This window comes from Euphorbia lathyris, chromosome 1 (genome assembly GCF_963576675.1).
Source record: "Euphorbia lathyris chromosome 1, ddEupLath1.1, whole genome shotgun sequence".
Classification (NCBI taxonomy): Eukaryota; Viridiplantae; Streptophyta; class Magnoliopsida; order Malpighiales; family Euphorbiaceae; genus Euphorbia; species Euphorbia lathyris.
In genome coordinates, this window is record NC_088910.1 from 112,582,776 (window position 1) to 112,595,320 (window position 12,545).

General features: G+C 35.1%; 1 protein-coding gene across 1 annotated transcript; it reads right to left on the reverse strand.

The window, feature by feature from the left end:
• Positions 1-231: 231 nt before the first annotated feature.
• LOC136210659 (LEAF RUST 10 DISEASE-RESISTANCE LOCUS RECEPTOR-LIKE PROTEIN KINASE-like 2.1) lies at positions 232-9,432 on the reverse strand. Its single transcript, XM_066002021.1, has 3 exons — positions 8,595-9,432; positions 1,561-1,599; positions 232-1,472 (listed from the first exon to the last, which is right to left on the reverse strand). The coding sequence occupies exons 1-3, from the start codon at positions 9,379-9,381 to the stop codon at positions 382-384; spliced, it is 1,917 nt and encodes a 638-aa protein (XP_065858093.1). The 5' UTR covers positions 9,382-9,432; the 3' UTR covers positions 232-381.
• Between the last annotated feature and the right edge of the window lie 3,113 nt (positions 9,433-12,545).

A 12,545-nucleotide genomic window follows, 5' to 3' on the forward strand; every position in this document is an offset into this window, starting at 1 on the left:
GTTTTTTCTTCCTTTTTATTTATAGCTAATCTGTTTACTATAATTCTTTAATGAGAAAGTAGGAATTCTGCACTCATTCAAATTTATGACCGCATCTGTTTCTTGATATATTTTGCAAGCCCGGTAAACTATAGCATTTGGATTTATTTTTGACTCAAATAGTTTTAATCCTACAAATTCCATAGCTAAAAAAAACTCATGCTATATTTCAAAATTGGGTGCTGCATTTTTTATATGGCTACTTCTGAAAGATAGTTTCATTTTCACATGAAGTCTAATAATAACTTTGGCTACTTTTTTACAATTTTAATTTGATGCCAATTCAGTTTGAGATAATGGCAAAATCTCATCTTCATCTAATTGTGAGTGCAGATAGATTGATCACGATGATGATGATAATTCAATGGGCTTAGTTGAAGGAATTAGGCGAGGCTGTGGTGGAATCTGTAAGGACTCAATATCACCTTCCAACATTTCAATTACTTTAGTCATTGATGGTCTATTTGTTGGATTTGTTTGGATGCACCAAAGTCCTACTATATTCACCCTTCTTTTCACTATCTTCTCTTCTTCATCTCCTATATTCTCATCAATCTCTTCTCTTTCAAGATACTTATAAACAAAATCAGGAAAGTAATCGTCGCTATTGGTCCGCGTTCCGTCGCTAACAACAACACTTTTCCCAGCAAACATTTCAAGAATCATCATGCCATAGCTATACACATCAGACTTATAAGAAACCCCTCCATACCCTCTCATGAATACTTCAGGAGCTATATAACCAGCAGTTCCTCTAGCACCCAACATTGACACTATACTTTCTTTCCCCTTGCACAGCTTTGCAAGCCCAAAATCTGAGATCTTAGGGCACAGATCTTTATCTAATAGTATGTTGTGAGGTTTAATGTCGAAATGCACAATCCTCGTGTTACAACCTCGATGCAAGTATTCTAAACCTCTTGCAATTCCAATTGCAATTTCAAACAGTGTTTTCTGATCTAAATGTTGCATCTTTTCATCTTGATGGAAGATGAACTTGTCTAGAGATCCATTTGGCATGTATTCATATACCAAAGCTCTTATAGTCCTTTGATAGCAGAACCCCAAAAGAGTAACTACATTTACATGTGAAGTTCTGCTGATGCTTGAAACTTCATTAATGAAATCTTCTCCATCATCTGTAGATTTGAGTAGAAGTTTCACTGCAACAGGTCGGCCATCGGATAAATTACCATGGTAAACACCTCCGAATCCTCCTTGGCCTAGCTTATGTTTGAATGAATTGGTCATTTTCTGGACATCTGGATATGAATATCTTTGTGGCATGAGAGATTGATAATTCATAATAAAATCCTCTACATTATCTTCCACTTTATTTTTCTGGTTGCTTCTCCAGGTTCCTCGTTTTCTCATGAAACAATAATAGCATCCGAATAAAGCAAGGATAATAATGGGAAATGCACTGCTCACTCCTACACCAAAAGAAAATATGATATTATCCAAAAAAACGTTATTCTGTTAAATTTTAGGTTAACCCAAATAAATATCAATTGAATTTACCTATTGCGATTATAACCTGAAGACGTCTGTCCCTTCCACCTTCATAAAATGGAATGAAACTTTAGTTTGACAGAAATGATGAGTTTTGAAATAGCAATTATACTTGCAAAAGACAAATAATACCTTTTCCCAAATGCTTAAAGAGAAATCAAGGTGGTAATGTTGAGAGAAGAGAAATCTTGGTGTGATAATCTATATATTATATAAAACAGTAACGATGGAACTGAGGTGTGATTTCCTCATTTTTTACTGATAAAAAAATATAAAACAGTAACGATGGAGCTGAGGTGTCACTTCCTCCTTTTTTACTGATAAAAAATAAAAAATAATATATAATATATTAACTTTAATTATATTATTATATTTATCTATAAAAATATTATTTAAATTAAATGTGAAAATAAAATAATAATATTTAATTTATATAGCACCTTTATATCATTAATTGTAATTATTAAATGATATTTTTGTTAATATTTATATATTAAGATGAATTCGTGCATCGCACGGGTCAAAACCTAGTTGTGATTAAAAAGAAAAGAAAATACAAGAAGTCCAAGAAGTGAAATGGGGCTGAGCATGAAAAGAAAAATGATATATATAAAAAATTCTACAATGGTTCCATTTTTTTTTAACGGCTGGCAATCAGGGAGTGCAGATTACAGGCATCCCAGCTAGGCTGGCACCCCCGGGCACTGCACCCAATCCCTAAACCAATTTATTAAAGAAGAACCAAAAATACAAAAGAGTCATAACAAGAAAACCAATCAAGCAAATCTGTAGATTCGCCTACCTACTAAGTTACAAAGAACAGCAGGGATACAAAAAGCAGGTATATCCGTCCACCATACGAAGTCTGAGTTAATCCTACCGTATTTAGCTGAACTATCTGCAACTTGGTTGCCTTCACGATAAATGTGAGAGAACACCACTGTCATTAAACCTATATTTTCAAGACATTTTAACCAATCTTGCCTGAGGAACCATATAACTAATTTTGTTCGACTTCGCAAGGCATGGACCACAAACGTGGAGTCGCTTTCGAGCCATAACCGCATCCAACCCCTGTCAAAAGCCATGTTAATTGCCGTAATTGCAGCTGAGAGTTCAGCAGCATAGGAAAACGTTGTGCCCAAATGGTAGGAAAAGGCCCCCGAGAATTCTCCGGATGCCGATCTGTAGATGCCACCGCAGCCCGCAGCTCCAGGACTTCCGCTGACAGAGGCATCCGTATTGACTTTTATCCAAGAAACGGGCGGTGCCTGCCAGTAAACTGGAATAATACGAGGAGTGCGATGCCTAAGGACCGGAAGATTGAGTTCCTTTAGCGTATGCTGCTCCGTTGTAGAGTTCCACATGAAACCCCGCTCGAACTTGCCTGATTCCTGTATTGAATGCCAAAGCCTGCGCAGGGTTAACGAGATGCAGGGAACTTCATGATCAAAAATTGCATTGTTTCTGGTCTTCCAGATAAGCCAGACGCCATTGACAATAACAGATCCCCAAAGAACATGAATTTGCGAGCTGAAACGCTGATTTAATGCGACATTAATCAAGTCTAACAGAGATCCCATTTTATGCAATCTTCGACCAAAAAGAGATTCAATTGAATTCCAGACCTGCACAGAGAAAGAACAAGTTAGAAATAGGTGATGCGCTGATTCCGTGCTCGCTCCGCAGAGGCTACAGCGGGAAACAACTTGGCATCCCCTAGCCTGCAATCGGTCATGAGTTGCAAGGGCCCCCATAATTTCTTTCCAGCAGATCATTGAGTGAGACGGCGGGATACAAGAATCCCAAATGAATCGACACCAAGGCCTCGTCTCCGAGCTACCCTGCAACCAAGCATAAAAAAGCTTGACAGTGAAGATACCATGGGTCGCCGGCTTCCAAATACAGACATCCTCCCTGTCCTTCCCTTCTCGAACTGACCTGATCCTACATTCAATCTCACTCGACATAGACGGCAAATTAATCCAGTTTCCATTTCTGAAATAGTTACTAACTCCTTCCGTGGCCTCCATTCTTTGCCGTAACGTTAATCCCATCTGATCAGCAATGGGGGGGGGGGGGTAATCCACGCCCCGTTCCAGAAACTGAGCCTAGAGTGGCGGCCGAGCCACCAAAAACAATGTAAACTCACCTTAGCATAAGCCTCTTTAACTGAGATCCATATTGAAGAAGTAATAACATATTTCTTAGGGAGACCAGCTGAATTGATAAAGCGAGAACGAAGCAGAAGGAAACAGGACGAATCCTCCCTGATTAACCCCCACACCATCTTTCCCAACAGAGCGAGGTTCAGAACCCGAAGATCCTTCACTCCCAGACCCCTTCCTGCAAAGGCTTACAACACCTCTTCCACGAAACAGTAACCAGCTTTTTGTTGTTAATTAAACCCGTCCAAACAAAGTTCCGGATGCAATTATTTAGATAGGACAGCAGCGCTCGGGGCCATTTATACACAATAAAGGAATGAATGAAGCTAGCGTAGATCACCGAGTTAACTAGAGCAACCCTACCGGCCATTGAAAGACAACAACCTTTCCAGTGCGAGAAATGGGACAAGATTTTGTCCGATAACCCCTGGAGATGACGCTTGTGCGGAAGGCCAGTGAAAAGCGGGACTCCTAAGTATCGAAAAGGTGGGGACCCAACTTAATGCCAAGCTTCTCCGCCAATTTTCCTTTCCTACGAGCCGATATGAACTCACTGAGGAACATCTCAGATTTATTCCAGTTTACATGCTGACCTGATAGAGCTCCGTAGAATGAAAAAACTTTCGTTAGCACCCGAAGATTGCTAAGAGAGGCCTTGCAGAAAAGGAGAACGTCATCCGCATACAGTAAGTGTGTCGGAAAGTTCTTCGTCCTAGAGTAACTCATTGGAGTGATCCTACCCGATGTCTGTAAATGCACAAGCCAACGGCTTAGGAAATCCTCGGCGATGACAAAAAGTAGGGGAGAGAGAGGATCTCCCTGTCTGACACCTCTGGAACAACTGAACAAGCCATTAATTTGACCACCAGCCAAAATTGAAATGCGCGCTGAAGACAGTATGTTCAAGATCCAGTCCAAGAACTGAACTGAAAAGCCAAAAGCCTCAATCACAGATAGAAGGAAGTTCCAATCTAGAGTATCAAAAGTTTTCCTAATATCGATTTTGACAGCCATATTCCCCCCAAAGCAGCGCTTCTTAAGCATATTGGTACCTTCTGAAGCCAAAGCAATACATTGATGGATACTTCTCCCAGTAATGAACCCGTACTGATTTGGAGAAATGATCCTAGACGTTACTTTAGACAGTCTGTCAGCAAGAATTTTAGAAATAATTTTATAGCCAAAATTATTCATGGCTATAGGCCTGTACTGATCAATAGTGACAACCTCTTCAACTTTCGGAATAAGTGCCATTAAACTTGAGTTCAGACCCGGAATCATCTGACCAGAAACAAAGAAGCTTTTAACCATGGCGTATACATCTGAACCCACTATATCCCAGAATGTCTGAAAAAACTGACCCGTGAAACCATCCGGCCCGGGAGAGCTATTTTTATCCATACCGAAAACTTCCCTTCTAACTTCTGAGATATCCGGGCAAGTCGTCAGAGCGCTGTTATCAGAGTCTGTTACCAATCGCGGGATGACCTCGAAGATTTTATCCAGCTCCTGCGGAAAACCATCGTCCGCCTTAAACAAGTTACTAAAGTACCCTTCAATATGAGCGTCAATGCTGTCAGGATCCGAGACAATTTCATTGTCAATATGCAGGAAACTAATCCCTCTATGAGCAGATCTGATTTTTGCCATTTTGTGAAAGAAACCCGTGTTCCGATCTCCTTCCTTTAGCCATTTTATTCTGCTCTTATCCCTTAGGTACGTCTCTTTTTGCCTTTGCACAGTGTCCAGCTCATCATGCGCATCCAATTCTCGTCGATGCAGCTCAGATGAGAAACCTGAGTTGCTGATTTCCTGCTGAACCAGATTAAGCTTGGTATTAGCCTCTTCAATTCTGACGTCCAAATTTCCAAACACATCCCTGTTCCAACCACGCAATACACCGCGCAATTGCTTCAACTTTGCACACAGAGCTTGCATAGGCGGCAAATTCATGTCGTAATTGTTCCAAACGTTCTCAACGACTTCACGCAAGTTTGGATGCTGCACCCACATATTCTGAAATCGAAAATGACCCGGCTTTCTAATATTTTTCATGCATCTGAATAACAAAAATCCTCTGAAGTGAGGGAGCGGTCCAGTTTACTTTCCACCCTAGCGGGACCAATGCGACCGTTGCTCCAAGTAAACGTCAACCCCTGCGCAGGAGGCTCAATAAACTTAGCTTCCTCAATAAAGTTCCGAAACTCTCTACAAGGTCCCGAGGCCGGTGCTCTACCCGTTTTCTCGTGCGAGCCCAGAATGGCGTTAAAGTCACCCATAATTACCCACGCCCCCGGCAATCTGAGCCTCAGCATATCAACCTCCCTGTACAATTCCCGTCTTCTATTCGCCCAGACACTTCCATACACTAGACAAATATAGCTTGAGATTCCAAGCGGAGCGAAATTTAACAAAACAAATTGCTCATGAGTGCAGGTAACCGTAACAGAAGCAGCCAAGTGAGTCTGAACAAAAACCCAAAGTGTAATCGGATTCCATAGCTTAGCTTAAAATTTAATTAATTAATCCTTGATTTCAATAAAGTAAACTACATAAGTAAAGAGTGTTACACGCGTCTTAGAAAAGTAAAACAATGAAGGTTGGAATATGAAGTTCTAATTTCAAAGAAAACAAATTTTATAATTGAGCTAGTAAAAATTTCATTTCTATTTTATGAATTATGTAATAACATTTTCAAGGCGACTGCAATACAAGTTGAGAGACAAAAAATATATTAAGCCATAAATTTATAAAAAAAATGTTTTTTAAGTTGTGATCAATTTAATTTTATTAATTAAACTTTTTATTTTTAAATAGATACATTAAACTTTTGATTTAATTTTTTTTACATGTTCAGTGCTCCTTAAATCTAATTTTTTTTTACATGTTAGAACTATTAAACGAAATCTAGCTTAATTTTGAGAAATTGTACATTAATACTTAAAATTGGTTTTTTACCATTCAAATTATAACACGCATATATATAAAATAAATAAAAAAATTAAGTAAGTTCAATTTATTAATTTTTTTTTCCGAAAGCACATGTAAAATCGGTCCCCCCAACCGAGTAATCCTGTATTCACCACCGCGTATAGATTATGTAAAATAATTTTTTAATTATTTTATTTTAGAAGAACAATAATATTCCGAAAGTATTACATATGTTAAAAGGAGTTTGAATTATTCACCTATACATATCTATATATTAGACTCAAAATTATAAACTATAGACCCAAATTTGCATATTTGGCCGAAAATAAATAACAATTAGACTCTTCAACTCTTTTTTAGATGAATTTCCTCCTATTCTTTATTTATTTATTTACAAAGACTTCGACTCATTCCATTCTACGACCAAATCGTTAAAATTCAACGAAAAACTATGTATTTCTAACGATAAAAAATTATTTTTCTTTCAAGAAATATATTTTATTATTATATTATTATTATTTTAACGATTTGGTAGACCGCATGAGTCGAAGTCTTTCTAGAAAATAATAATAAAAATAAAAGAGATAAAAAGTCTTATTCTCTACTAAATTATATATATAGCTGATAAAATAATAATTATGCATTAAAATAACTGATTTATTAGGCTTAGTACATTATTTGCCCCTGAACTTATCTAAAAAGTTTGATTGATTCCTTAAACTATTAAAGTGTTCCGATAACCTATTGAATTTATATAAAATGTTCAGTTAGCCACATAAACTTGCGTAAAATATAATCAATTAATCACTCAATTGTAAAAAAAGTAAGTTAAAATGCGAAAAATATATTGCACGCATCTTAAAAAAGTAAAACAATCAAGGTTATGGTATGCGATTCTAATATTAGAGAAGTAAAAGTTTTATACCTAAAGAACTTTTTTTTAATATGTTTTAATCTATTTTGTTAATTATGCAATAACATTTTAAGACACGTGCAACATCTATTTTTCTGCATTTAACTTACTTTTTTTATAACCAAATGATTAGTTGATTATATTTTATGCAAGTTCAGGGGATAATTGAACATTTTATGTAAGTTCATGAGGCTATTGAGACCCTTTGAAAGTTCAGAAGCGAATCAAGCTTTTTATACAAATTCAGGAGGCAAATGGTGTATTTATTATTAATATCTAAACCCATCCTTTCCGTACCAATTTTTTTTCTTTCAGAGATTCACATGCCAACTATTTTTCTTGTCAATTATTATAGCTTAATTATAAAATTATTTTACATTAATATTAATATAGTGTTTGATAAAATTAAAAATTAAAAATGTGTATTTGTCTTTGCTTTCGGAAAATAATGTGGGAGTTAACTTTCCTAAGCTAATCCCGAGCTAACTTGTTGTGGTGTTTTGTTTTTCTTTCTTTTCTCTACAAAAAAAATTAAAAATTAAGTGTTGAAAAATTAAAAATAGAGTCTAAAAAATTATTTGTTTTATGTTTTGTCGAACATGTATTTGTGTAATTTTTTTTTTTTCCGAATGGGTATTGAGTTTTTTTTTTTCCGGAAGTTTTTTACTTTACTAAAAGTAATGACTTCAAAATTAGGGCTGAGGAGCTAAAAATTTAAAAATTCAAAAACTATGATATATATAGTTTATTTCAGCATTTAAAAGTTGTAAATTAGGATTTACAATTTATTTTTATTGGGATATATATAGTTTATATTTTAGGGTTAATGGTTTATATATATATATTTTTTGGAAGTGTGGTTTATATTTTAATAGTATAAACTTTTATATAAGAGTAGTTGGTATGGTCTGTGGGCAAATTGAGGAGTGATTGGATAGAGGAATAGCATAAACCTAAGGAAGTTGACATAGCTGAAGAACAAGTTGATTGACATTAAAAAAAAAAAAAAAAAAGGAAAGAAAAGGACAGACCTGATTGGGGTTGATTCTGATTTGATGTAGTTCCTCCGCAGGTAAACGATTGGTGTTGAGCATCAGAACAATAACAAATGAATGATGAAGAGTTGTTGTAACCACAAACTCCACCAGATAAAGAACATGTCTCACAAATCGAATTACTTACATCCCATTGCAACCCAAAACCTTGATCTAGAGCTACCACCAAATTATCCAGTGATAATCTTATATTTGACTCCAATGTCATAATAGCTGATTCACTAGCAGGAACTAACACCTTTGTTGTGCACAATCCACCATAGTTTATCAGACTCGAATTACCCAAATCTCCTGTCATGAAGAAACCGCTGCTATCGTTGCAGGTAAAATTTGTAGAATATTGACTTGTTGAAATCATAGATGACGTCGGAGGACAACCATAGTATAAACTTATATTCCGAGTATCCGATGCGTAACTTAAGACTTGCCAATCTAAACTGGTGTTCACATGGGGTTCAGGACATATGTTTCCTATATGATCTTCTCTTACAACCTTGAGATTCTTGGAGTTAGTGTTGATGTCTACAACTTTGTAATTCAATTCCTCGATTTTGATTTTTGCTGTTTCATTACTGCAATTAAGTTGGAATTTTGGATGGCCGCAATACTCCGGGCGGTTTGATCCCCAGAAAGGATAGCCTATCCCTGTGATGTTTCCGCAGTTAAATGCTGCGCTGCAGTTTTGATACTGCGGGTATACAAATTGGAGGTCTAAAAGAAGGAAGATGAAGAAAGAGATGATGTAGAGAAGATTGGTTTCCATTTTATTTTATTGAGATGGGATGCAGATGAAGATGAAGCTAATGTTCGTCTAATTGGCAAGTTAACCAGGTTTCACATTCTTTATATCACTCTTGAAGGAGAGTTGACTATATATATATATATATATATATATGGGTCCGTTTGTGTTTAGGAGTTGCTGTTGGAAAAAAATGATTTTTCAAAAACATGGATTCACTGCTTTTGTAGAAAACTGGTTTTTAGGTGTAAAAAAGGCAAACATGAATTCCTAACCAAACACCTAAAACTTTGAAATTTTGGAGTGAAAAGATAAACATGAACATGAAAAAGAACAACTAATGGCTACTTAACTTTAATTTGTTTTAATAAAATCATTCAATTTAAGTTTTCTTTCGGTTAGGCCACTCCGACAATTTCAATGGTTAAAAAGCATCAGAATGATGTCATGACTAACAGGATATAATGAATTAATCAACTCAAATCTCTAATCAAAACGATATATAAAATCAACATATAAGCAACCTAACAACCACATATGAGTTAATTTAAAAAAAAAAACAAAACTTAGTTTTTTTCATAAAAATAATCGACATGTGGGTACCTTGTGTCGTTTTGGTCAAACAAATCTGAGTTGATTAATGTTATCGTCTCAATTATGACATCATTCTGATGCCTTTTAATTACTAAAATCATTCGAAGTGACCTAATTAAGAGATAAAACTCAAAATTAACAAATTGAAATTTAGTAACCATTTTGCAGACCACCATATGAGTTTAGTGACCTGCATTGTATTTCACGCGTATTATACCTGTTCAACTTGATAAAGTCAATGCATGATGTAAAGCTTCAGAAGAATAGGTTTCAATATGTGGGCTTTTATTACATGGTCACTTCTCTAATTCAATGTACACAGTAGAGCTTACACAAAAACAAAAATTCATTTTAAACAAATGTTTAGATTCACAACTATACAGTAATGAAAAATAGTTTTCAAATAGGCAAACCAGTTGGAATTAACAACTAATAAAAACACATTATTTGTGAGCCCTACAAGTCTAGACCGCGCGGACATACTGGTTAAAAAAAACTTTGTTATTTTTATATTAATTACATTAACTATATGGAGGTTTCAAAGATCATCACACATTTTTTAAATGGATTTCTCTCCATTAAAGTTTTCTGCATATGTTATGGCTCGAGCTCAAAATCTCCACTTATATAAAAGTAAATTAAATAAGTGTATTTTACTAAATATCAATTAATGTATATGGATTAAAACAAGAGAAAAGTAAAAAAAAAAATAACCAATGTAGTTTGATTTATTTACAAACACAGTTCTGCAATTCAAAACTTGACGAAAATCAAAACATGTGTTTCCTTGGAAGAATTCTGAGGATGCCTATGGAAGAAGCTACAAATTTGAAAGTCAACACTATCATTACAAATTGGACACTAATTGCTTTTACATTCTAAAAATCTGCATTCATACGTGTTAGGAGTTGGAAGAAAATCTGATGTACTTAGGAACACTGATCTTCACTTGATCTCCGATTTTTACTTGCTCGATCATGGGGATTTCAGGAGGAAATGATTGTGTTTTCTGTTTTGCGTTTTGTGAACTTGGGGTTTAGGGATTTCACGATTCCATTTAGAGGAATTATTTTTTTTAATGAAAATGCTTATATTTTTTTAACAAAAAAATGCTTATATCTTTGCTAGATATGAATAAAAAGAATAAGGGTAAATTCCAAAAAAAAACCCTCTGTGATTTCATGTTCTTCCAAAAAATCTCTCGTGGTTTGTTAATACAAAAAAAAAAAAGTGTGGTTTGCGCCGTTACCCGAAAAACGGAAAATGGTTTAACAGTGTTAAAAATGCTGACGTGTCAAGGGGTAAGGTTGGAAATTCGATTTTTTTTTATTTTTTTATTTTTTTTCCTCTCTCTCTCCTCCTCCTCCTTCCTCTTCTTATTTCTTCTTCTTCTTCTTCTTCTTCTTCTTCTTCTTACTTCTTCTCTCCTTCTCCTTCTCCTTCCTCCTTCTTCTTCTTCTTCTTTTTTTTAATTTCCGATTTCCGATTTCCAGATTTCCGAAGTCCAGATTTCTGGAAATTTTCCAGAAATCTGGAAATTTCCGAAACTTAAAAAAAAAGAAAAAAAAAAGAAGGAAGAAGAAGAAGGAGGAAGAAGGAAGAAGAAGAAGGAGGAGGAGAGAAGAAGAAGGAGGAAGGAGAAGAAGAAGGAAGAATGAGAAGAAGGAAGAAGAAGAAGAGGAGAGAGAGGGAAAAAAATAAAAAAATTCGATTTTCCAATTTTACCCATGTGCCACGTCAGCACTTTAACGGTGTTAAGTCATTTTCCGTTTTTCGGGTAACGGCGCAAACCACAGTCCTTTTTTTTGTATTAACAAACCACAGGGGTTTTTTTCGAAGAACATGAAACCATAAGGGTTTTTTTTGGAATTTACCCAAAAAATAAATACAACAAGAAATGGGAAAGATAAAAGGTAAAAAAACCTTATAGAATCAATAATGAGATGAAATGACTATTAAAAAACATAAAAGCCATAAAAGATCTAAAACCAATAGAAAAATAATAAAACATATACTCTATGGAAATTCAAATCAGCAGAAAAGCAACTGCAATCGAAACTTCATTATTTAGGTCTTTTTGAACATTTGGATTTGAGTCTTTTCTTTTATTGCAAACACGTAGATATATTGATCCACGGATAAAATAAATCGTTTTTGCGCTTGTTAAATCCGAAAAATTATAAAGAGCAGAATAATAGAGAGGAGATACAATAAAATATATAAACACCGACTAAAAAGAAAATACAATAAATAAAAAAATACAGTAAACCTAACCATGTGAGTGGAGTAGGAAGGAAAGTAGATCCACAAAAGAGAGGAATGCTTGAAAATTTTGACAGAAAATAGTAAGAAAAAAGAAGAGAAGAAAGGAAGGAAGAAGATGTACATCATCTCATTTCACAAAGAGACCTTCCATATAGTGAATTTTTGACATTATCAACTAAATAACCTACCTAGATCCTTTTAATTCATAAAATTCCAATTCCCAAATTGGGGACAATCCCTAAAAATGTGTGTTCTCCACCACATCCATCGCCGATCAAGTTTTGCTGGCGTTCAACACGGTTCTCCTTCGGTTGGTTCATCACTTTCGT

Coding starts and splice junctions, on each gene's coding strand:
- LOC136210659 (XM_066002021.1), bottom strand. CDS start 9,381: ATGGAAACCAATCTTCTCTACATCATCTCTTTCTTCATCTTCCTTCTT. Junction 1,600..8,594: donor TCAGAATCAACCCCAATCAG/GTCTGTCCTTTT, acceptor CATTTTATGAAG/GTGGAAGGGACAGACGTCTT. Junction 1,473..1,560: donor TCAGGTTATAATCGCAATAG/GTAAATTCAATT, acceptor CTTTTGGTGTAG/GAGTGAGCAGTGCATTTCCC.